Raw genomic sequence first — 26,237 nt, forward strand, 5'->3', positions numbered from 1 at the left:
GAGGGCCTGACCTGGATCTCTGAGGAACTGAGTGACTGACTGCCTCTAGAATCTCCTGGAACCGATTCTTGCGCCCCCCTCCCCTCCCGCGACCCCTCCCCTCTGAGGCCCCGCCCCTCGGAGGCCCAGAGCGTCTTTCCGGGAGCGGCGCCCGCCTCTTATGTTTTTCCGAGCGGGCCGGGCTGCGGTTTCTTCGTTTCTTCGCAGTGTTCTGCAGTCTCCTGTGGCCACCATGAGCACCGGCACCTTCGTTGTGTCGCAGCCGCTTAATTACCGTGGCGGGACCCGCGTGGAGCCGGCGGACGCCTCTGGCACGGAGAAGGCTTTCGAGCCGGCAACCGGTAACTGCACGGAGCCCGGGAGGCTAGGGCGCCGCGGGGCCGGCGCGCGGATTTCCCGGCCAGCCCTAGTTCCCTTGTGTTCTGCAGGTTGACTTGAGCACAGTGACGGTGGAGAGTCTAAGGCTGTACGTGTAGGCAGCTAGGGATTCTGGGGCAACGCGAGTGCCTCTGGGCGGGAAGGGAGGAAAAGGAAAAGCTGGTCAGTTGCGTGGTGGGATCGTGAGTAGTTTTACCCGGGCCAGAACAGAGATCTCAAAGTCCTCGTGCGGGAAGTCGTGCCTCGGTTAACTGTTCGTTTTTTTGTGTGTCGTCCAGACTGGCGCGACCTCAGCTCACTGCACCCTCGACCTTCCTAGCTCAAGTGCTCCTCCCGCCTCAGCCTCCCGAGTAGGATTACTGGCGCCCACCATCATGTCCTGCTAATTTTTGTATTTTTAGTAGAGACAGGGTTTCACCATGTTACCCAGGCTGGTCTCGAACTCCTGAGCTCAGGTGATCCTCCCGCCTCAGCCTCCCGAAGTGTTGGGAGTACCGGCTTGAGCCACCGCACCCGACCAACTGTTTCCTTTTCAAACTAGAACTGATGTATTATTGTCTTCACATGTGTGCGTAGGAGAGGTTTTCTAGAAGAACGGGGCGGGGTTGGGGGGGAATAATCATTTGTGCTGGGAATAGGGGAGCGCTCACAGATAGTGTCTAATGACTACGAATGAGGACTTTGTCTCCACATTCTAATATTAAAATATTTCTGCACGTTAATCAGAATTGGGAAAGGAAAAAACCCCACTCTTATTCAATACATATTTCTCCAGCTTTATTGAAGTGTAATTAACAAATAAAAATGGTATGTTCTTAAGGTGTAAAACGTGATGTATGTATACCTTACAAAATGATTACCACAATCAATCTGATTATCCGTTGCTTCTACATAATTAAGACTTTTTTTGGATAGTGAAATATTTAAGATATGTTCTTTTAGCAAATTTCAAGTATGGTATGCAGTGTTAGTAACCGTAGTCATGTATTCATCTTCCCGAAATAAAACTTTTATCCAGTGCTTAATGTGTGCTAAGCACTGTGCTAGGCATTGGATTTACTCTGGAAACTCTGAGGGTCACAGCCATAAGGAGGAAGAGGCTTTTTGTTTTGATTTTGTGTTTATTTTGCTGGGTTTTATGGAATATATGTGGCGAGAAAAATGTAAATATTCTGTGTAAAATGTAGCCAGAGCAATAAAACTGGATTGCAAGGGACTGGAGAATTTAGTATTTGACCATCCACAGTAAATCAGAGCAGTGACTTGGCAGAACCAGAAGGCATTATCACATTTCTTCTTTATATAGGAGGAAACAGCCTCTATACCCCTGACCTAATCTTGGTACAAAAGAAAAGAAAAATTGCTCTTTAATTGCCTGAAGTGTGTGTGACTCTCAGCCACAGCCTTTACCAGCTGGCTATTCAAGTTTGTAACAGAAGTTGCAGATTTGTGAAATCTCCTTGGAAAGAGTCCCAGGAGTTCTTGTGAACAGGATTTGCTGAGTTGGCAAACTTAATGAATTCTTGTTGGTAGAGGCAGTACAATCCTTGGGAGTGGGTCCAGAAAAATTGTTTTGTAATTTGCACCAGAATAGGGAGGGGGACTAAAGGTGGAATAAGAAAAGGAAATCTTGGGTTTTTTGAGGGGAAAAAACGTTCTTTTAGAGATGCCTTATCGTGTTATTACTGCTTATTAACTAGATTTATCAAGTATCAGTAGTATAACATACTTAGAACATTTTAGATGATGGATTTACAGTCAGAGTTCATAACCCAGTAGACTGATTACTTTTGACTTTCATTTTGCAAGACCCCTGAGATTGTGAGATAATGTTTAGGAGTGTTGCAAAACTTATAGGAAGTTAATGTTAATACACCCAATTGTAAAACAGTAGAGAACAGGGGTTTTTAACCCTAAATCCATGATGAATTTAGGGCTGGGGACTTGGCATCCCTGTAATTCTGTTATGTGTTTAAGTACATTTTTCTGGAGAGAGGGCTGCTTTTATCAGACTCCTGAAAGGTGTCAATGACCACAAAATTCAGTTAAGAACTGCTAAGCCGGGCACGGTAGCTCACACCTGTAATCCCAGCACTTTGGGAGGCTGAGGCAGGTGAATCACTTGAAGTCAGGAGTACCAGACCAGCCTGGCCAACATGGTGAAACCCCATCTGTACTGAAAATACAAAAATTAGGCAAGTGTGGTGTTATGCGCCTGTAATCCCAGCTACTGGGGAGGCTGAGGCAGGGGAATTTCTGGAACCCGGGAGGCGAAGTTTCAGTAAGCCAAGATCATGCCGTTGCACAGCAGCCTGGGTGGCAAGAGTGAGACTCTGTCTCAAAAAAGAACTTTTAATACAGAGGTGGTCACTAAATCAAACCATACTGAAAAACAAGAAGGGAATACTAAGAGAATGTTGATACATAATAGTTTATTTAAATATGTGGCAATGATTTGAGATAAAACTGACTTTTCCTCTCTTTATAGGCCGAGTGATAGCTACTTTCACATGTTCAGGAGAAAAGGAAGTAAATTTGGCTGTTCAGAATGCAAAGGCTGCTTTTAAAATATGGAGTCAAAAATCTGGCATGGAGCGTTGCCGAATCCTTTTGGAGGCTGCCAGAATAATAAGGGTATGTTCCAATTTATTCCCTTCTGGAAAACTCAGACATTGCTCTGAGTGTTCTTTGTGATGTTTGCAGTTTGACTTTGGTGCAACATTCGATCAGAACGTTTTTATAAAACAGAAAAACATTTCTACATGCTCACCTTAGTGTACAAAACAAGTTTTGTTCGATACTTCCCATCTGGATCTTGGCTCTTGGACATCTCAGGTTTCATGTTTGTCATTGTTTTGAATTATAATGCACTTTTTATAGCTCATCTTTCTTTGTTATTTTTATTTTTTGAGATGGAGTCTTGCTTTGTCACCCAGCTGGAGTGCAGTGGAGCGATTTCACTTAACTGCAACCTCCGTCTCCCGGGCTCAAGCAATTCTCCTGCTTCAGTCTCCCAAGTAGCTAGGACTACAGGTGCCCGCCACCACACCTGGCTAATTTTTGTATTTTTAGCAGAGATGGATTTCACTATGTTGAGTCAAACTCCTGACCTCAAGTGATCCACCTACCTCGGCCTCCCAAAGTGCTGGGATTACAGGCGAGTTACGAGCCTGGCCTTCTGTTTCTTTTTAACCCATGTTGTTTACTTGTTTCCTTTTTTCTTCTTTTTTTTTTTGAGACGGAGTTTCGCTGTTGTTACCCAGACTGGAGTGCAATGGCAGGATCTCGGCTCACCACAACCTCTGCCTTCTGGGTTCAAGCAATTCTCCTGCCTCAGCCTCCCGAGTAGCTGGCACTACAGGCGCGCACCACCATGCCCAGCTAATTTTTGTATTTTTAGTAGAGACGGGGTTGCACCTTGTTGACCAGGGTGGTCTGGATCTCTTGACCTCGTGATCCACCCGCCTCGGCCTTCCAAAGTGCTGGGATTACAGGCGTGATCCACCGCGCCCGGCCTCCCTTTTATTCTTTATGCTGATGACCCTCAAGTCTACCTTTGTTTTTTAGATTTGTTTTCAGATAGGGTTTTAAGTAAAGTTTTGTAGCTTTAATAGTCTGGGAAGATTTCATAAATTTGTAGATGTTCTCTTTAAAAAAAGAAAGTTAAACTTTATATTGTCTTAAAGATCAGAAGTACCAGATGCTCATAGAAAGTTGGAAAATTCAGAAGAAAATACATCAAAATATGCATCATGGATATCTGAGTGGTAGATCTGTGATGACTTTTCGTCATAAGTATGTTAAGTAAAACTGTGAAGGGTCTGAGAGTTACCTACTTCGAAGAGTGTGTGTAGCTATATATTGTACACACATATATATAGCACATATGTAAACATAACTATACACATATAATTAATCTATATAATATGCATATAATCTGTTATATGTGTAAATTATATAACTATGTATAATATATGTATATAATATACATAAATATGCTGGCAAGAGACATGAGGCTTTTTGGATATAAATAAATAAAAAGTTGGTTTATTATTCACAGCAAAATGCAGCAGCCATAGCAATACCTTAGCACTAGTTTCTGTGTTTTTTGTTGTTTTTTTTTTTTTTTTTTTTTAGGATGGAGCAATACTTTATTTTTCCACACTTTGACAAGGAGGTTTTCCATAAACAACCTTTCCAGTGGAGAACAGAGAACATGAAACTCAGCTTCCAGATATCAGTAGCTGTGTCTGCTCAGGGCCGAGGCTCCCCCTTGCCCATGTGGTGAGGTGGAGGGGTGTACTTCCCTTCCTTCATCAGTTTTTCCCGTTGCCTCCAGATGGTATCCATACGTTTCATTGTTTTTGTCCGAAGTATACACTCTATGAAATCATCATATTCTATCTTGCACTCTTTCTCTGCCCGGATAGTACCGATTCCATGTGCACGTTCTATCCATTCTTTTTCAAAAGCATGGCATCGAGCAGGAAACTTGTAGGGCTGTTCAGCACTTTAGATTGTCCACCACCGATCTAGGTTAATGCTGAACCTTTTCTGCACGTCCAAGAAAGGCATGTCTGTAACTATCCAATGCTCGTGCCCTTGTCTCCGTTTTTTTTTTTTTTTGAGATGGAGTCTTACTCTGTTGCCGGGGCTAGAGTGCAGTGGTATAATCTCAGCTCACTGCAACCTCTGCCTCCTGGGTTTTAGTGATTCTCCTGCCTCAGCCTCTTGAGTAGCTGGGATTATAGCCATGTGCTACCACCCATGGCTGTTTTCTGTATTTTTAGTAGAGATGGGGTTTCCCCATGTTGGCCAGGCTGATCTCAAACTCTGGACCTCAGGTGACCTGCCCACCTCAGCCTCCCAAAGTGTTGGGATTACTGACATGAGCTACCACGCCCGGCTTAGTTTTTGTTTTCGAAGCACCAGTCCCCACGGTAGGTGACGGGATGTGGTGAGAACCAGGTGAGATCCCTGTGCATGCAGAAAGTTGCAGCAAAGAAGAATCCTAAAATTCTGAGATTCATTTAAATAGAGGCTACTGGCACATCTGCCTATCCTCTCCTTTAGGGAGAGAGAGAGAGAGATTGAGATTGCTTACTAAGCACATCTCCAGGGTTGAGAGGGAAGGTGTCACTAAGTTCATTATCTTGTAGTATAAGCAGATGTTTCCAAGAACAGCAAATATGGAGGTTTACAATTCCACATTTCTCCAGAGTTCTCTATCTTTAGGGAGACACTGCCTTTGCCTTTCAGGCCTTTGCTTTTCAGTCAGTTTGTTAGTGTCCTTTGCTCAGAAGACCCTGACCATGCAGAAATATCAAAATATTCATGCAGAATTTTCTCCCAATGAAGTATTTTCCCGTTATTAAAAATTTATTTATTTATTTATTTATTTATTTATTTATTTTTTGAGACAGAGTTTCGCTCTTGTTACCCAGGCTGGAGTGCAATGGCGCGATCTCGGTTCACCACAACCTCTGCCTCCTGGGTTTAGGCAATCCTCCTGCCTCAGCCTCCTGAGTAGCTGGGATTACAGGCACGCGCCACCATGCCCAGCTAATTTTTTGTATTTTTAGTAGAGACGGGGTTTCACCTTGTTGACCAGGATGGTCTTGATCTCTTGACCTCGTGATCCACCCGCCTCAGCCTCCCGAAGTGCTGGGATTACAGGCATGAGCCACTGTGCCAGGCCAAAAATTTATTTTTAATTCAATAAACCAAAGTTAATTTATTATTTTCATTTGTCCATTTTATTTTTTTCTCTTAGCAGTATTGTAGGGCTGTTAAGAATTGGTTCCTTTATTTTTAAGAAATGACTTTTATTGATCCTAAATAATATCTAATAATAGTTTTTGCTCTGAAATCTATTGTCTGATACTAACTTTCATTGCTTTTTACTTTACCCTCCCCTTTGTATTTCCTTTGATACCTGTGTGGTGTTTTATTAATCAGAAACACACTACTACCTTTCTTTAAAGCTCTTGTCTGATGATCATGCTCTGGACTTGCCTTCACCCCAGTTTATTCCGTAACTGAAGAGATCCCACTCTGTGACCATACCTATAATCGTTTTAGCTCTCAGTTTTCTTTTAGTGATTTTTCTAGTTAATCAAGATCTGCAGTTCTTTGCTCCTTCCTTTTTTGACAGGGTGTTGCTCTGTCACCCAGGCTGGAGTGTAGTGGCCCAGTCATGGCTCACTGCAGCCTCAACCTTCTGGGCTCAAAGGATCCTCTTGCCTCAGCCTCCTGTAGGTATGCACCATGTACCTGGCTAATTTTTATTTGTATTTTTTTGCAGAGGTAAGGTTTTGCCATGTTTCCCAGGCTGTAAGTTTTTTTTAAAAAATCGCTGCTCTAAAGAGTTATTTTTTTTTGAAGATTTTAAGAATAAGGTAAAATATTTTATATTTGTCCACATATTTACTGTTTGTGGTGCTCATCAGTCATTTGTGTCAACCCAGGTATCTATCTGCTATCATTTTTCTTCTGCTAAAAGGAATTTCTTCAGCATTTCTTTTCTGTTTTTTTGAGACAAGGTCTTGCTCTTACTCCCCAGCTGAAACACAGTGGTACAGTCATAGCTCACTGTAGCCTTGACCTTCTGGGCTCAAATGATCCTCCCACTTCATCCTCTTGAGTAGCTGGGACTACAGACACGTCACCATATCTGGTTAATTTTTGTATTTTTTGTAGAGAGTAGGTTTCTTTATGTTGCCCAAGCTGATCTTGATCTCTTGGGCTCAAGTCACCCTACTGCCTCAGCTTCCCAAAGTGCTGGGATTACAGGTGTGAACTGCTGCGCCCGTCAGCCTAGCATTTCTTACAGTGCAGGTCTGTCGGTACTCTTTCAGATTTTGTATGTCTAAAAAACTCTTTTTTTTTTCATTAATTTTTGAATGAATTCTAGATACATAGTTTTTTCTTTCAGAACTTTAAACATATTGCTCCACTGTCTTCTGATTCATGTTGTTTCAGAAGAGAAATCTACTGTCATTTTTGCATCTTTGTAGGTAGTTTACCCCTTCTCCCCCACACCTGGCTATTTGACGATTTTTCTCCTTATCACTGGTTTTAAGCAATTTGATGATGATGTCTTTTGGTGCAGTTTTCTTCATATGTATTTTCCCTGAGGTTTATTGGTTTTCTTAAATCTGTAAATGTGTTTCATTAAATTTGGAAAAGTGGGCCATCATTTCTCTCTCTCTCTCTCTCTCTCTCTCTTTCTCTCTTTCTTTCAATTTTTTTCCAAAGTGAAAGATAGAAGTGAGGGACCTGCCCTTGACTTCTAATCTTTCATCCCAGTGGACACCTGGTCAAGTTACATTGTAAAGCAGGGTGATATAGAGGAGGAACAGGGTTGGGAACAAAGCATGTATTTCCCAACTAATACTTGTAGCAATATGTCGTTATGGCAAACAATTTCATTTTATGGTTGTTCTTGCAATAGTAGCAGGCAGAAATTTTTGTCAGAGACACCCTTGATGATCCTTACATAGTATATCAGAAGATCTCCCAATGCTCTTCAGTAGAGAACCTTGTTTTGTAAGGATGGAGAATAACAGAATAAGACAAAAATTTTTCCAAGGCTGTCTAGAAAACTGAATTTTCTCTGAGAGTTGAAACCTCAAAAACAGTCCCCAAAGTTACTTGTCTACCCATTATTTTAAAAGAGAAAAAAGTCTCTAGGCCGGGCGCGGTGGCTCAAGCCTGTAATCCCAGCACTTTGGGAGGCTGAGGCAGGTGAATCATGAGGTCAAGAGATTGAGACCATCCTGGTCAACATGGTGAAACCTCGTCTCTACTAAAAATACAAAAAATTAGCTGGGCATGGTGGCGTGTGCCTGTAATCCCAGCTACTCAGGAGGCTGAGGCAGGAGAATTGCCTGAACCCAGGAGGCGGAGGTTGCGGTGTGCCGAGATGGCGCCATTGCACTCCAGCCTGGGTAACAAGAGTGAAACTCTGTCTCAGAAAAAAAAGAGAGAGAGAAAAAAAATCTCAAAAGTTTCTATTTCTTAGTAAATGTTCCAGGGCTTAGCAGCGATAGAGCCACAGATTACTTCCCTGTTTGTTCATTCTTACACTGAAATGTAAGCAGAACTACTGTGTTTCACTATTGCCAGTGTGATATCTCTTCCCTGTATTTGAACTGTTCTGTGCTGATTCATCACTTTATTCAGCTGGTCAGTGAGCTAGCCTCTCTAGGGCCTAGTTTTCTCTTGCATTCAAGAAACAAAATGTAAGCTACTTATGGTTGATTATACCTTTGGAAAACTATTTTGTGTTAATTATACTCAACAAACTTAAGAATGGGGAATAATTTATGCTTGGTGTAAGAATTGGTGCTTGTTTTCTCCAAAGGTACCCTCTTTCTAGTGTCAGCATACTGGGAAACAAGTTAATTGTCAAAAGGTTGTTTTGGTGAGTATAGAATCAGGAAGAGAGAAGGTAAATTGTTGGTTTAAAAGACAGTTTAACTTAGACCAAGTTTGAATGGTGAACAAATCCTTTCTGAAGGAGCATATTTATTCAAAAGTTGCAATATTTATTTAAAATGTGCTAACTTGCCCTTTTTTTGTTTACTTGTTTGGTTTTGAGACAGAGTCTCACTGTCAGCTTACGGCAACCTCCGCCTCCTGGGTTCAAGAGATTCTACTGCCTCAACCTCCCAAGTAGCTGGGACTACAGGCACACGCCACCACGCCCAGCTGATTATCGTATTTTTAGTAGAGATGGGGTTTCACCATGTTGGCCAGGCTGGTCTCGACCTTCTGACCTCGTGATTCACCTGCCTCGGCCTCCCAAAGTGCTGGGATTACAGGTGTGAGCCACTGTGGCTGGCCTGAGTTTTTTTATTTTTAGTAAGTTGTGGAGGCCAGAACTAGAAACAGTATTTGAAAAACAGTATGATTGAGTGCTATGTATTAGAAAGTATTAGAGAAGAATATGTTGCAATTCTTTGGGTGAATTAAAGTGATGCATATTACAGCCTCTTAAATAAAATTTCCCTAAGAACTGTTTTCTCTTACCATATATGAGCAAACGCACTTAGATATTTATATACATATACATATTATGTTCATTTCCCAAAATGAATTACTCTTCTACTTGTGAGCCACCCATTCTCTCCCCATTCTCTACCCCTCACCTCTTCAGTAAACATACACTTCAAATCAGAATGAGCCTGCCTTGAGACATTCAGAGCCTCAGAGGGCATGGGTTCATTCCTGCCTGGTCTTGCCCCTTCTTTTACTAACTGATTTTGGCATAAAGTTGTGGTCTTAAATCTCTGTCAGTTAATGAGGGAAGAACAGGGCTGCTGTTCAGCCATAAGATTTTATCTCTTTTCTAAATGTAACACTGCCATTTCTTCTCACTTAAAGTGAAAACTTTCTAGCTTTAAAAATTGAGCAGTGTATTCTGTTTAAGCATTAACTACATCAAGACATTCTGGAATATGTCTTTAATCTAGTTTCCTGTTTTATCCAAAGGAACGGAAGGATGAAATTGCCACTGTGGAATGCATCAACAACGGCAAGTCCATCTTTGAGGCCCGCTTGGACATTGACACTTCCTGGCAGTGCCTGGAGTATTTTGCGGGCTTGGCTGCGTCCATGGCTGGTAAGTCCTTACCTGATGTCTGTCACCAGCTGACAATGAGGCAGAAGCGCAGGGCCTAGTGGTAAAGGGCAGAGATTTTGGAATTAAGACAGACCTGGGTGAACCTATTGGGTGACTTGGGAAAAATCTTTCCTAATCTAAACTGGAGATAATAATTCCTAGCTTCTTGGGTTGTTGTAAGGATTAAATGAGATAGTGCATATATAGCACCTAGCATGATTCTTAAGCTTTAGACCAAATTTCTGAAAAATCAGTTTTTACAAGAATCAGTTTGTCATATTCACCAGTTTTATCTATTTTGCAAACTTTTTTTTGACAATGTATAAAGTTGTGAACAATTGACATTGGATGGTTTATGGGGCCTAGGAAGGTTGCAGGGAGCTCAGAAGCTTCTCCTCCTGTTGTGTCTTCCTCTCATTTCCATTTTGTTTCATCTAACCTATCTAATGGAGGCTCAGTAAATTCTTAGAAAATTAAATCAAGTTGGGTGACCATGTGTTTGAAGGATAGGCAGGATTCTCTATGTGGAGAGAATATGTGGAAGCCAGTGGAAGAATGACTGGAAAAAATAGAAGAATGGAGACAGGGTGAGCCTGGTGTACTGGGAGCAGTGGGGAGGCTGCGCTGACTGGAGTACAAGTCAGACTGCTACAGACGTTGGTGAAATCTTGGGGAGAACAGACCTGCATCCTGCTTTACTCCTGTTTTCCCCGTAGGTGAACACATCCAGCTCCCAGGCGGATCCTTTGGTTATACCAGAAGAGAACCACTTGGGGTATGTGTGGGAATAGGAGCGTGGAACTACCCCTTTCAGATCGCTTCTTGGAAGTCAGCTCCTGCGTTAGCCTGTGGTAAGAATGAGTTATGCCTCCATTTGAGAGCCATTTGTTCTCTCCGCATTCTCTACCCTTCACCTCTCTATGAAAACTTTAAATCCGAAGGGGCCTGCTCTGGGATATTCAGAGCCTCAGAGGTCAGGGCTCATTCCTCCCCTGTCTTGCCCCTCAAGGATCTTACAGTTTAGATTATACACAATCATGTGTAGATAGTCCCAGTTTTTATTTATTTAATTTCGTATATGAAATGGAAGAAATTTAATTTTCTTATTAAATTGAATTAGATTTGTGCTACTTACAAGTTCTCTTCCTTTCTGGACAAGAATTTTATTTTATTTATTTATTTATTTGTTTGTTTGTTTGTTTATTATTTATTTATTTTTTTTGAGATGGAGTTTCACTCTTGTTACCCAGGCTGGAGTGCAATGGCACGATCTTGGCTCACCGCAACCTCCGCCTCCTGGATTCAGGCAATTCTCCTGCCTCAACCTCCTGAGTAGCTGGGATTACAGGCACGCGCCACCATGCCCAGCTAATTTTTTTGTAGTTTTAGTAGAGACGGGATTTCACCATGTTGACCAGGATGGTCTTGATCTCTTGACCTCGTGATCCACCCGCCTCAGCCTCCCAAAGTGCTGGGATTACAGGTGTGAGCCACCACGCCCGGCCAAGAATTTTAATGTATGCGTTAGCACTTAGGAGTTTGACTTCATTTACGAAGCAGAAGATAAACATCTTTCTTCATTTGGATCTTAAGAGAAATAATAAGCAAGGCTTCCATCAGAGGAGCTTTGGCTGATTGGCATAAAACAGTTTTCCTACAGTATTTAAAGAGAAGAATCTGTGGGGAAAGAAGACTAATTATGTATTAGAAAAAAACCCTAAATGTTATAAAGCATTACTGTTAGGACGTTACATTGAAATGCAACTTTTGTCGTTTTGCCATTGCATGTTGTTGTTTTAGCCTATTTCTCTTTGAGAAACATCTGTGAAAGAGGAAAAACAGTCCCAACATTAAGTCACTAACTTTGAGGACTCTCATGAAGTGAACCTTTCTGGTCTTCAGTGTAAAGTTTTATCAAATGGAGCTAATGATACCTACTTCATACTGCTGTTGAAAGTGTTAAATGAAATAATATATGTGAAAAGGCCTAGATAGGCAAGTGTGAGACCGGGCACCTGTAGGGTTTGGGATCTGTATGAGAGAAACCAAGATGAAAAGGACAAGATTTGTTTACTTATTGATATGGTTTGGCTGTGTCCCCACCCAAAACGCAACTTGAATTGTATCTCCCAGAATTTCCACGTGTTGGGAGGGATCCAGGAATCAAATCATGAGGGAATCAGGAATCGTGAGGGCTGGTCTTTCCAGTGCTATTCTGGTGATAGTGAGTAAGTCTCATGAGATCTAATGTGTTTATCAGGAGTTTCCGCTTTTTGCTGCTTCATCATTTTTCTCTTGCTGCTGATAAAGAAGTGCCTTTAACCTCTGGCTGTGATTCTGAGACCTCAGCCTTGTGGGACTATAAGTCCAATTAAACCTCTTTCTGTTCCCAGTTTTGGGTATGTCTTTATCAGCAATGTGTAAACAAATTAATACACTTATTAATAACATTTTTGGTCTAGGATTTATAGGGGAAGAGGAAACAATTGGAATCATTCTTGAATTGTCCTCTAGTCCTGTTTTGGGGGGATCATTGGTCTTAAGAAGTCTTTTTATGTTTGTGTCTTGGGTTTATGCAGGTAATGCCATGGTCTTCAAACCTTCTCCCTTTACGCCTGTTTCTGCGTTGTTACTGGCTGAAATCTACACTGAGGCTGGTGTGCCTCCTGGGCTCTTCAATGTGGTGCAGGGCGGGGTTGCCACTGGCCAGTTTCTGTGTCAGCATCATGATGTGGCCAAAGTCTCCTTCACTGGAAGTGTGCCCACTGGCATGAAGGTGAGGATGTAACCAATGTTGGTCAACACAAACGGCATTTGGGTAGGGCAAAGCTGGTCCTACCCAGAGTATATTTTGGAGGCTTCTGTTTTGATGTTGCCTAGCCTGTATTGGGAATGGGGAAGGAGTTTTTATTGGGCAGAGGTGTGAAGTTTCCTGTAAAAGTGTGAAGGGGCAAAGGGAGTACCCATGGGGTGATTTGTGGTAGGCCAGCTAGAGGTGGAAATATCTGCTCCAGCCTAAGGAGAGGATGTGTCTGAGTGGAAGGGCCTGGGCTGCCACTTGTATTGTTTGGTGACTTAATTTTTTGTATAGAAGGAAGGATTTTTACTCTATAGAAGGAAGGCTATTTCAGTTTCATTATTTTGACATTAATTTGTGTTCTGAACTCTGTCAGCCTTATACACAGTAACAGTAACACAAAAGAATTTCTGACTATGATAGTCCTGTGAATTAACAATATTTTTTATTTTTATTTTTTTGAGACAGAGTCTCACCCTGTTGCCCAGGCTGGATTGTAGTGGTGCAATCACAGCTTACTGCATCCTTGAACTCCTGGGCTCAGGCAGTCTTCCTGCTTCAGCTCCCTAAGAAGCTGGGACTATAGCCATGTGCTACTGTGCCTGGCTAATTTTCTTATTTTTCTGTAGAGGTAGGGTCTTGCAATGTTGCCCAGACTGGGACAATATTTTTTAAATGAACTCCCTCTTCCAGTGTCAGTGCAACTCTGTGGGTTCTCTTCAGTTTTCTGAAAAAGTATATTTTAATAGACAAAAGGCAAAGGATATTGGCAAGAATAAGGCTACAGGTCACACACAGTTCAAGATGATTTTGTAGGTTTAGGGTCTAATTGACCTAGCATGCGATATAATTTGTGTTAAAGTTCTGAATACCTTGTCCTTGTTCTGTAAGATCATGGAGATGGCATCTAAAGGAGTCAAACCTGTTACCTTGGAACTTGGAGGCAAATCTCCACTCATCATCTTCTCAGACTGTGATATGAACAACGCTGTGAAGGGGGCGCTGATGGCCAACTTCCTCACACAAGGCCAGGTATGTACCTGACCCTGGAAGAGGTGTAAAAGGAATCTCCACCTCCTCATCTGACAGCATGTTTAAAGCCTTTTAGTTTGCAATACTTTCTGACTTACAGTAAAGTTGCACAAACAGCACAAAGAATTCCCAGGTACCTTTGAACCAGATTTCCCAAATAGTAACATTTCAACACATTTACTTTATCATCTTCTTTATCTGCCTGTACATACATAGGCTTATTAAGTTTTTCTGAACCTTGAGAGTAAATTGTAGGCATAAGGCCCCTGACCTCTAAATATAAAGTTCCTTAAAACAAGTGCATTCTTTTACATAAGCACAGTACACTTAGTAAGATTAAAAAATTAACATTGATATCGTATTGTTACTCAGTCTATAGGCTTTACTCAATCTATAGCCCCTATTCAAATTTGCCATTTGTTTGACTAATGTCCTTATAGCAAAATAGAAAAAAAATGTTTTTTCTGGTCCAGGATCCAGTCAAGGAGGATGCATTGCCTTTAGTTGTATTGTCTTTAATCTCTTTTAGTTGAGAACAGTTCTTTTGTTTCAGGACCTTAACGTTTTGGGAGAACAGGCCATCATTTTGTAGAATGTTTTTTAGTTTGGGTCTGTCAGATGTTTCCTGTTAGATTCATATTGTGAATTTTTGGCAAAAGTACCACAAACATGTTGTCGTATCCTACTCACTGGTGACTTGACTTTGGTCACTTGCTTTAAGGTGAATTTTCACTGTAAAGTTACTGTGTCTTACTTTGTGTTTAATAAGATCTTGTAGGAGGTATTTTGGGACTATCAAGTTCCTCATCAGATTTTCATGTGGTAAATACTTTTATCGCCACTGATGAGTCTTGCTAAAAACAGTTTTTATTATGGTGGTTGCAAATGGTGGTTTTCCAATTCCATAATTTCTTCTATATTTGTTAGTTCACCTTATACTGTAAGAAAGAGCTTGCCTTTCACCCCTGTTTGTTTTTCATTCATTTATTTATATCAGTATGGACCCATGGATTCTTATTTTGTTCTATGGGTTGTAATCCAGTACTATCATTATTTATTTCTTTATTTTTATTTTTATTTTTTAAATTGAGATGGAGTCTTGCTCTGTCATCAAGACTAGAGTGCAGTGGCACCATCTCAGCTCACTGCAGCCTCCGCTGCCTGGGTTCAAGCAATTTACCTGTTTCAGTCTCTGGACTAGCTGGGACTATAGGTTTGCACTACCACGGCCCTCTAATTTTTTTGTATTTTTAGTGGAGACGTGGTTTTGCCATGTTAGCCAGTTTGGTCTTGAACTCCTGACCTCAGGTGATCTGCCCACCTCGGCCTCTCAGAGTGCTGGTATTACAGGTGGGAGCCACTGTACCTGGCCTCATTATTTATTTTGATGCTCAGATAATTGCATATTGGCTAGTGGGAACCCCTTTCTGTGACCTTTTGTTATGTCCTCATTATTCTTTGAATACTTCATTACTTTCTGGCGTAGCAAAGGGTTCCAGACTCATCTCATACTTCCCCTGGCTGTGTTTTGGAATCAGTCGTTTCTCTAAAGGAGCCCTGTTTCCATTATTGTTTATTTGCTTATTATTATTATTTTTGAGACAAAAGTCTTGTTCTGTTGCCCAGGCTAGAGTGCAGTGGTGTCTTCTTGGCTCATTGCGACCTTGGCCCCCGCCAGGTCAAGCGATCTTCCCACCTCAGCCTCCGTGTAGCTCGCCACCACACCCAACTAATTTTTGTATTTTTTGTAGAGATGGAATTTCACTGTGTTGGCCAGGCTGGTCTTGAACTCCTGGACTCAAGTGATCCGTGCACCTTGGCCTCCCAAAATGCTAGGATTGCAGGCATGTTCCACTGTGCCCATCCTGTTTGTTTATTTTTTATAATTTTTTTAAATGATTATTTAGAAGGACTATCTTCAAACCAGTTTATTTCATAGATAACATATTTGTTTGAACAAGTTGAGTAAATTGTTGCACAATAAGCCACCTCACTAAAGAAAAACACTAAATCCGAACAGTAAAGACATGCACAATGAGTTAGGACACAATTAAAATTTGCTTTAAATATTTCTTTGAGGGAAAGGACACCATACTTCTCTACTCAATGAAGAGGAACAATTTTGCTGTCCAGAGGTCTTTTATTTTTTTACACCTATCATGCCATGAATTCATAGGGAAGAGGCTCCAGCAGCTCAGGCTCCTTCCCATTGGTTCTCACACATTGTGCTTCCCTGGGTGGAGCAGGCTGGTGCTTCAGCTGAACACAAGTACCTTTCTCTTTGGCTTCCTTCTTTTTCTGATGATCATCTTATATACATTTCAGAAGCTATCTTGGTTCTTAGAGTGCTTGATATACTCAGTGTGCACATTAATTCTCTTGACCAGAATTTTGCCTTTAATTTATTTGTTTACAGTAGTGCCAACAACATGCTGGGTAACAGTGTAGGCTCTTCCAGTTTTGCTGTGGTAATGCTTGTGGGGTATCCCTTTTTGAACAGTACACATTCCCTTAATGTGTACAATATTGCCTTTCTTTTTTGAGATGGAGTCTCGCTTTGTCGCCAGGCTGGAGTGCAGTGGCACTAGTCATCCTCCTAATGGATATGAAATGGTATCTCATTGTGGTTTTGATTTGCATTTCCCTAATGATCGGTGATGTTCACTGCATATGTAATTTTATAAGATACTGCCCTTTCTTAAAGGAAGTGTTGCATTCTTACTAACAATATATGAGTACCTATTTTCTCAGAGCCTTTCTTAACAGTATAGTCATAATTCTAAATTTTTACCAGATAGATAAGTAGTAGTATTTCAGCATAGTTTTAATTTCAGTTTGTCTGTCTGTCTGTCTGTCTGTCTGTCTTTGAGATAGGGTCTTGCTCTGTTGCCCAGGCTGGAGTGCAATGGTACAATCTCGGCTCACAGCAACCTCAGTCTCCCAGGTTCAAGTAATTCTCCCACCTTAACCTCCCGAGTAGCTGGGACTACAGGTGTGTGCCACCACACCCAGCTAATTATATTTTTAGTAGAGATGAGGTTTTGCCGTGTTAGCCAGGCTGGTCTTGAACTACTAACTTCTAGTGATCCACCTGCCTCAGCATCTCAAAGTGCTGGGATTACGGGGTAAGCCAGCATGCTTACCTAATTTCAGTTTTATAATTATGAATGACATTGAACATCTTTTTCAAAATTCACATATAATGTTCACATTTTTGGTGTGTTATACTATGAGATATAATTTTCCATTAATTTTTCAGAGTTTTTTAAAATTAATGATCATAGCCTTTTATCTGATATAAATGTTGCAAATAATTTTATTCCAGTTTTTCAATGGTCTTGACTTAGTTTAAGGTATTTGCCATGCAAAAGATTTTTATTTTTCTGTAGTCAAATGTATCAGTTATTTTTTCTTTAATTGTGTCTAGATTTGGGATAATTGAAAACTTTTTTTCTACACCTAGGTTTTAGAGGAATTACCTGTATTTTCTCCCTTTTTTTTTTTTTTTAAAAACAAAGTCTCACTTTCTCACCCAGGCTGGAGTGCAGTGATGCAATCGTGGTTCACTATATCCTTGACCTCTTGGGCTCAAGTGATCCTCCCACATTCTAGATTTGGGATAATTGAAAACTTTTTTCTACACCTAGGTTTTAGAGGAATTACCTGTATTTTCTCCTTTTTTTTTTTTTTTAAAACAAAGTCTCACTTTCTCACCCAGGCTGGAGTGCAGTGACGCAATCGTGGTTCACTATATCCTTGACCTCTTGGGCTCAAGTGATCCTCCCACGTAGCTGGGACCACAGGTACATATCACCACACCCGACTAATTTTTGTATTTTTTGTAGAGATGGTGTTTCACCGTGTTGCCTCAGCTGATTTTGGACTCCTGAGCCAAGTGATCTGCCCACCTTATATTCCCAAAGTGCTGGGATTACAAGTGTGAGCCACTGTGCCTTGATTTCTTATTTTATATTTTGATTTCTGATACATTTGGAGTTTATGTATGAAGTAAGATATGTATCTTATTTTATGTTTTCCAGATTACTAATGATTTGTTGTAGAACCATTTATTTAGTCCATCTGTGTCTTAATGGTTTAACTTTCACCTTTGTTATAAACTAGATTTTTATGAGCACTTAGATCTGTTTTTGGGCTTTCGTGTTCTATGTTCTTACAATATTTGAACAGTGTTTATGTTTCTTTCTATAAGAGGGTCTCAATAGTGATGATTAATGATTTCAAAGACAAGCAGGGACTGAACTCAATTAGATTTAAGACCACAGTTCTTAATACAGTTTTACTCTTCAGTTCCCTGCCATCTAAAATACACACCCAGATTGAGCCGCTGATATGAGGAAGTAGGAGAGGTGCTGTGGGTTATACGGATCTAGCAATGGCCTTAACAAAATTTAAACAAGCAAAATAAGAACTTTTACCTCAAAGGGCAGATTTTGCTTATGGAGTGATATGTCCACAATTATGTGTGTGATCCTTCTTATTCAGTATGGAGCCAATTTTTAGAAATGGAAATAACCTTTTTAAAAAAATGTATAGTGTCTCTTTTCAGTTTAAAGTTTTCAGATTGTGTTCCTATTTCCTTTTCCCTTTTTTCCCTCTACACACATAGAAATTGATGTCTGTGTTTGTCCTTTAGGTTTGCTGTAATGGCACAAGAGTATTTGTGCAGAAAGAAATTCTTGATAAATTTACAGAGGAAGTGGTGAAACAGACTCAAAGGATTAAAATTGGAGATCCCCTTCTGGAAGACACAAGGATGGGTCCACTCATCAACCGACCACACCTGGAGCGAGTCCTTGGGTTTGTTAAAGTGGCAAAGGAGCAGGTAAGAAATAATTGGCAGTAGGGTGGGTTGGGGAAGATTAAACTAGTCCTAAATCACTTGCTTTGTGCCCTTTTCATGTTAATATTCATTTGACTATTAGAATTCCTGGCTGTGTTCTGCTTTGTGCCTGCACTGTGAAGACTAAGTATGTGATTGTTCAGGATACACTTAACATTTCAGGAATGCATTTTAGGATTGTATTTTTAATACGAAAGTTTTTTTTTTTTCCCCTTTTTGGCAGGGTGCTAAAGTGTTATGTGGTGGAGATACATATGTACCTGAAGATCCTAAATTAAAGGATGGATATTACATGAGACCTTGTGTATTAAGTATGTCTTCTTTTTGTTTGCTTTTAGATTATTAGACTTAAATACTGAATAGATAGAGGTGAATATTTATAAAATATATATATGGTATAAAGCAAGGGACTGGCAAATTATGTGGTCGTAATACCCAGGTTTAAGAAGTAAACTACTTACTCCATTACCTTCAGATCCTTCTGTGTGTCCCTCTTTTGGGCACCCATATGTATTAGTTTATCCAGGACTACAACTATCGTTCTAGAAGCAAGGGACTAAAAAATATTAAAGTGCATATTTGACTTAAAAAAATTAAGTAATTTAATTCCTTGAGAAAGTAATGAATGTTTTTCATGGGACCTATAGGTCATTGTATTAAACATTTTGCATTGCTATCAAGGAATATTTAAGTTTGGGTTAGTAGAAAAGATGTTTATTTGACTCATGGTTCTTCAGACTATACAGGAAGCATGGTGCCATCATCTGCTCTTGGTGAGGCCTCAGGAAGCTTTCAGTCGTGGTGGAAGGTGAAAGGGGAGCAGGCGAGTCACATGGTGAAAGAGAACAAGACAGGTTGCAGGCTCTTTCAAACAGCCAGGTCTGTGTGAACTGACAGAGCCAGAACGCACTCATTACCATGCGGAGGGCATCAAGCCATTCATGAGAGATTTGCCCCTGTGATCCAAAAACCTCCCACGAGGCCCCACCTCCAGCAATGGGAATCATACTTCAACATGAGATTTGGAGGGGAAAAGCATCCAAACTGTATCAGTCATCAATATAACAAAACCAGTTTGTCAGATAATGTATTAATCTTTTTAGAAATTACATAATACTTTTTAGCACCTCCAGTCAGTATTAAAAATCTAGTTTTGACAGTCAAGGTGTATATGGTCATCCTACTCCCAACCATCTACTTCCTCCTACTTCTGAGGTAACTACTATTCTAAATGTTTTTAATCATTTTTGGCTTTTTCTGTATCATTTTATAGTGTATGTTAGTATCCCCTACAAAAATATCGATAGTTTTGTAGGCTTTAAACAATTATACATAGATTGAACCATGTTGTATAATTTCTTACATCTTATTTGGAGACAAATTAAGGTGGTTTTTGCCCCTAAGGTTGATAGTGGTGTCAGTTTTTAACAGCTTTATATTTGATGCAATGTATAACCTTTCACCCTCACTAAAAAGAACCACTGATGTTTAAAAACTGGGAAATCTAATGTCCATACCATGAATTAGATTGCAGTTATTACATGAATAGGAAAAGCTTACAATATATTGTTAAATTAAAAATATTGAGGCCAGATGCAGTGGATCACTCCTGTAATCCCAGCACTTTGGGAGGCTGAGACAGAAGGGACACTTGAGTCCAGGAGTTTGAGACCAGACTAGGCAACATAGTGAAACCTCATCTTCAAAAAAGTAGCCGGGGGTGATGGTGCACGCTATGGTCCAAGCTACTCAGGAGGTTTTTATTTTAATGTTTGCAGCTAATTGCAGAGATGACATGACCTGTGTGAAAGAAGAGATCTTTGGGCCTGTTATGTCTATTTTACCATTTGACACTGAAGCTGAGGTTCTAGAAAGAGCCAATGATACCACTTTTGGACTAGCAGCTGGCGTCTTTACCAGGTATATGGAGAGGGACACTGAGAGCAGTTTTGGAGTGGGGCTACAGTATCTGCTCAGATATATAATTGATCCTGTTTTTTTTTTTGTTTGAGACAGGGTCTTGCTCTGTCACCAGGCTGGAGTGCAGTGGCCTAATCTCCGCTCACTGCACCCTCTGCCTCCTGGGTTCAGGCAATTCTCCGGCCTCAGTCTCTGGACCTGCTGGGACTACAGGTGCCTGCCACCACCCCCAGCTAATTTTTTTTGTATTTTTAGTAGAGACGGGTTTTCACCATGTTGGCCAGGATGGTCTCGATCTCTTGACCTCGTGATCTGCCCGCCTCAGCCTCCCAGAGTGCTGGGATGATAGGTGTGAGCCACCGCGCCCGGCCTTGATCCTGTTCTCTCACTTTAGTTTGCCCTCGTAGGAGCCATCGGCACTTTCTGTTTGCTTCAGGTTAAGTCAGAAGACACCAAAGCAGCATTTTGTAGTTTGCTGTAAATGGCCCGAGAACCCTGCTATTGAGTTTATTTTTTTCTTTTATTTTTTTTTCTTTCTTTTTTATTGCATTTTAGGTTTTGGGGTACATGTGCAGAATGTGCAAAATAGTTGCATAGGTACACACATGGCAGTGTGTTTTGCTGCCTTCCTGCCCCTCACCCACATTTGGCATGCTATTGAGTTTAAAATTGAGCTATAAACTTTGTTTATGTAAATGTTGTCCTTTTTTATTCATTTGTTTAATAAACACTTATGCTTCTGATCTACGTAAAGCATTGGGCTAGATGTCTTTTGAAAACACATGTCAAGGTATTTAGAAACCTCTAAGCTTATAAACTGTGGGCAGTATTCTTCAAAAACATGATTTTTAGTGGCATCATAGTAGTTCCTAACTGAAGTGCATTATAACTCATGTAGCTATTTTTTCTGTGGTTGGATATTTAGGATATTGTTTCCAGTTTTAACTATTACAGTAATGTGATTAATACCTTTGTGCATAAACTTTAACCTCTGCTATTGCAAGTGAAAATGATTTGGGAGTACAATTTCTTTGAAATTAATTTCAGATTGCTTGGCTTTATGCAAACTTTGATTAGTCTTTGGCAGTAGTAGGCAGTTTTCTAAAGCTGCTTTACACTGGGGATTATGCTGTTTCTGTGGTGATACATCAAGTTAAAATTTTTTTTTTATAGCTTTATGGTCAGGAACTTGGGAAGAAAGCCCAAGTCTCACTTGAGGACCTGATGTAATTGCTTGTCTTTGAGCTCTGAAGAAAAAATTGAGGAGCTGGTCTTTTGATTTGGGGATTGAGCAGGTTAAGTGCTCTCAGTTTGCTTTGCCACCCTAGTACAGACAAAGTGCAGTTACAAAGGAGGGTAACTCCAATGTGCTGTTCCTTTTCCCTTACCAGCTTTGCTGGGATAATGCACATACTGTACAATGCCCCCACTTAAATCGTACAGTTCAGTGGTTTTTAGTATGTTCATGGAGTTGTGCAACCATCACCATCATCTATTTCTTAGGACACTTTCATCGTCTTAAGAAGGAACTTTGTGCCCATTAACAGTTACTCTTCATTCCTCCTCCCCACTCCCAGCCCCTGGCATCCATTAAACTACTTTCTATCTTCATGGATTTGCCCATTCCGAACATCTTATGTGAATGGAATCATACAATATGTATTCTTTCGTGACTGGCTTCTTTCACTTAGCATAATGTTTTCAAGATTCATTTGTTGTGGCATTTATCATATTATTCCTGAATAATATTCCATTATATGGATATGTACCACTTTTTATTCATGCATTCATCTGTTATAGACATTTGGGTTGTTTTCACTTTTTGGCTATTATGAATAATGATGGTATGAACATATGTATACAGGTCTTTGTGTGGACATATATAGATTTCATATATATCTAGTAGTGAATTGCTGGGTCACATGGTAACTTTATGTTTAACTTTTTGAGGGACTGCTAAACTGTTCCAAATTGGCAGTGCCGTTTACATTCCTCCCAACAACATGAAGGTTCTAATTTGTCCGCATCCTTACCAGCCCTTGTTATTTTCTGTCCTTCTGATTTTAGCCATCCTTGTGGGTGTGAAGTAGTTTCTCACTGTCGTTTTTATTTGCATTTCTGTGGGTTTTCTTTTCACTTTCTTGTCTTATTTGTAGCACAGAATTTTAAAGTTTGACCAGTTCCAATTCTGTTTGTTTGTTACTTTTGATGTCGTGATCTAAGAAGTCTTTCCCTGACCCACGGTCATGAAGATTTATTCCTCTGTTTTCTTCAAAGATTTTTATAATTTTCAGTCTGACCTTTGTAGGTCTGTGATACACATAATTTTTCTATATGGTGTAAGAAAGGGCTCCACTTTTTTTTTTTTTTTTGCACGTAGATATCCACTTGTTTCAGCACCATTTGTTGAAAAGACTGTTCTTCCCCCGCTGAATTTCGGGTGTCCTTATTGCTGCTACTTATTTTAAAGATGCCTTGTGTATGGGACTATAAAACCTAGTCCGTGTCTGTTTTGCCTGGATGATAAAAGATTTTAAAACATTTTGAAGGAATGAGAATTTACTAAGATTTGAGAACCTAGAACTGGCCATGTAACTTTTCCTGTTAAAGTAGTAGCCTAAGAAACTCTGAATAACCAACACATTTGTTTGTTCATAGGGACATCCAGCGGGCTCATAGAGTGGTAGCTGAGCTTCAGGCTGGAACCTGCTTCATTAACAACTATAACGTCAGCCCAGTGGAGTTGCCCTTTGGTGGATATAAGAAGTCAGGTAAGGAGCTGGGAAATGTGAATGCAAACCAGGTCTCTAAAGATAGGTCGTAATTCAGACCTTACAAACTAGTGTTCCTAAACCTGTCTGCCTATCGGAATCACGTGGGGAAATACAGGTTCCTGGTCCTTCCCCAGATCCACTGTAGCAGTCTCTGGGAATGGAAGTCAAACATCTTCCCCTACCCAACACCCCTAGAAGGTTCTAATGTATAGCCTGGCTTGTGAACTGCTGATGTATATCTCAAAAAGGTTTAACTTGTGGGTAGCATTACTTCTTCATAACCTATGATTACTGTAAGCATAAAATCACTCCCTTACGGGTTCTGTATCAGGGATGTCCGTCATCATCCACTGTGGAGTTTTTAGATTCCATTTAGGTAAAGTGTCTCTAAAGTAATGTCTCAGTAATTTTGTTTCCTCTGTTATATCAAATTAACAAAATCTTTAAATTTATTATTAAGTAATCAATTGTAATTGTTTTTGTTACACTTGATGGCATATGGGAGTGTTTTTCCTTAGCCACCGCTCATTCATTTCGTTTATTCAGTAGTCAGACATACGTTACCACAACATACAAATGTATAAGTCTGGTATAGTATATCAGGAGAAGTTTTGAGGCATCAGGAGTATAGCCAGAACCTTGAGGTTCTTTCTGTGGAGTTTATTGCCTGTAAATATTCATTTACATATTTTGCATACTGTTCTAAAGTGAAAATTGGTTTGAACTTTGTTGAGGCACCATTCTAAGAGTCTGACCTCTAGTTTCTGTGGCAGATATTTACCGTCATCACAGAATTGGCAAATATATAAACCTTGATGAACACTGATAAGGTGGTAGGTGTTGATTTGACAGTCTTATTTGTCCCTGTGGGGTACTCAGAGGAGCCGCATACAGAGGCATAAGTGTTGGTGGGAACCAAGGTGCATCTTATTAACATGTAATGTCAGTGCAGGGAATTATTTCTTTGGAATCAGCAGCCTAGGCCTTTGGAGGGCCTCCTAACTTTCCCTTTCCTTTGGACCAGGCCATGCTATGTGGGATGAGAGAGCAAGAAAGATGGCCAGATGTGCAGAGCAGCACCTGGCCTAACATGCCTGACCAGCAGTGTGCTTAGAGGATTTGGAAAGGAACTAAAGTCAGAGTGAGGTCTTCCCAGGACCTTTGTGTGTGATTCCATTTGAGTGGTGCACCCTGGAAATGTGCATATCTGGGACCCAACCTTGCCTTTAGAAGGCAGAGCCTACCAAAGTCTAGCGCAGGGTGTACAGGCAGGGCCAAGGGTGGGATACTACCCTTTTAGCACAGTAACCTCCCCCACTAGTAATTGGGCAGTGTCTTGTGAGTAATCAGAGGGACCTTCAGTGCCACCTCCCCAATATGAGTTGGCAGGGTAAGATAGGTTAATCTTTTTTTTTTTTTTTTTTTTTTAATGAATGAGAGGTTCTTATGTTGCCCAGGTTGGCCTTGAACTCATAGCCTTGCCTCCTCAAGCACCAGGACAACTGGTCCTAGCCACTGTGGCTCCCAGTAGTAGGTTAATCTTATAGCTGTATAAGAAGTGGTGAATAAGCCTATTGTGTAGAGTTAAGTTTTAAATTAGCATCAGCTTTCAAGGGTGTCAGGTTGATTGTTGTAGAGATTGCCGTTGACACTTGATATAAAATCCGAGCATTTTTCAGACCTCAACCCAGAATAGTAGGTACTTGAAGTTAAGATTCATATTGGTGGTAAGAAACGAGACCTGTATATTTTCCTATCCCCGTCCCCAAAGGCCACTGGGTCACTTTTTCCCTAGATTTATCCACAGCTAATACGTGGATTGAAGACTTTATTCCAAAACATTAACGTTCTGTGTTCTTCCCTAGCCCTGATAAGCAGTGCTCATCTTGAAAGATCATTATGACTTTTGACTGTTGTAGTGATGGCTCATCCTGACCCCTTCTCCTCCTTTCAGGATTTGGCAGAGAGAACGGCCGTGTGACAATTGAATATTATTCACAACTGAAGACTGTGTGTGTGGAGATGGGTGATGTGGAATCCGCTTTTTGAAAACCTGCAGTGAAACCTGTTAACATGGCTAGGCTGTGGAATGATGCAGTCAGTCCTGTTGACAGAGGCAGTGCAACTAAATGCCATTTTAAATCCAGAATTTTGGCATTCAAGATAAGAGAATGGTTCATGTTACTCTTTTTCTCTAAATCAGCTTCCTCATTGAAAATGGGCCTAAGTGCCTTGTAGATACTAATCAAGAAAGTTGTGATTTTCCTCAGAGTATATTTTTGTGAACGCTTTAAGTGCCAGTAATGTACTCCTAGGGAATAGGAAAGGGGACTATACATCTTCCACACATTTGGCCAGTTGACATTGTTAATTCTCTGGCATTTTCAAGGAACTTGGTCCTGGCTGATCCAGGTGCAGTGGTATTTACAATTGATCTCAGCCAGTTTGTAGATTTCTTTGTTCCTTCTCCATTCTCACTTCTTCACTTGACTAGTCTTGGGAAAAAAAAAAAACAACTGTTTTTTTGTAGATTCCTGGTAGAATCAGTAGAGATGGTTTCAGCTTACTGACATTTTTTAAAACTATATTTCCCTTGTCATTCTATTGTGAAAGCTGACAACTGGGATAGAGAGGGGATTAGATAATAGATGGGGTCAAATTCCGTGTGAAAGGTTAATTTGCCTAGTAAGTGCTTTGTCTCTGTTCACTACTGTGATAGGAAACCTATCTCCTTATTTGGGTCCTTGAACTACAGCCTGCTGTCTTACACCAGCAGAGCCACCCTTTAAATGTACAAATTACTTGTATGCCAATGTAATATAGTGAAATTAAAACAAATCATGCTGTTAA

General features: G+C 40.5%; 1 protein-coding gene and 1 pseudogene across 1 annotated transcript; one reads left to right on the forward strand and one right to left on the reverse strand.

Moving 5' to 3' along the window:
- ALDH9A1 (aldehyde dehydrogenase 9 family member A1) lies at positions 1-26,237 on the forward strand. The gene is made up of 11 exons (XM_002760438.6): positions 1-341; positions 2,867-3,012; positions 9,874-10,003; positions 10,720-10,854; positions 12,583-12,779; positions 13,692-13,832; positions 18,487-18,675; positions 18,917-19,004; positions 20,472-20,613; positions 23,272-23,384; positions 25,342-26,237. The coding sequence occupies exons 1-11, from the start codon at positions 161-163 to the stop codon at positions 25,434-25,436; spliced, it is 1,557 nt and encodes a 518-aa protein (XP_002760484.6). The 5' UTR covers positions 1-160; the 3' UTR covers positions 25,437-26,237.
- LOC108588958 (NADH dehydrogenase [ubiquinone] iron-sulfur protein 5 pseudogene) lies at positions 4,496-4,987 on the reverse strand (annotated as a pseudogene).

The sequence above is a fragment of the Callithrix jacchus genome, chromosome 18 (genome assembly GCF_049354715.1).
Source record: "Callithrix jacchus isolate 240 chromosome 18, calJac240_pri, whole genome shotgun sequence".
NCBI classification, from domain to species: Eukaryota; Metazoa; Chordata; class Mammalia; order Primates; family Cebidae; genus Callithrix; species Callithrix jacchus.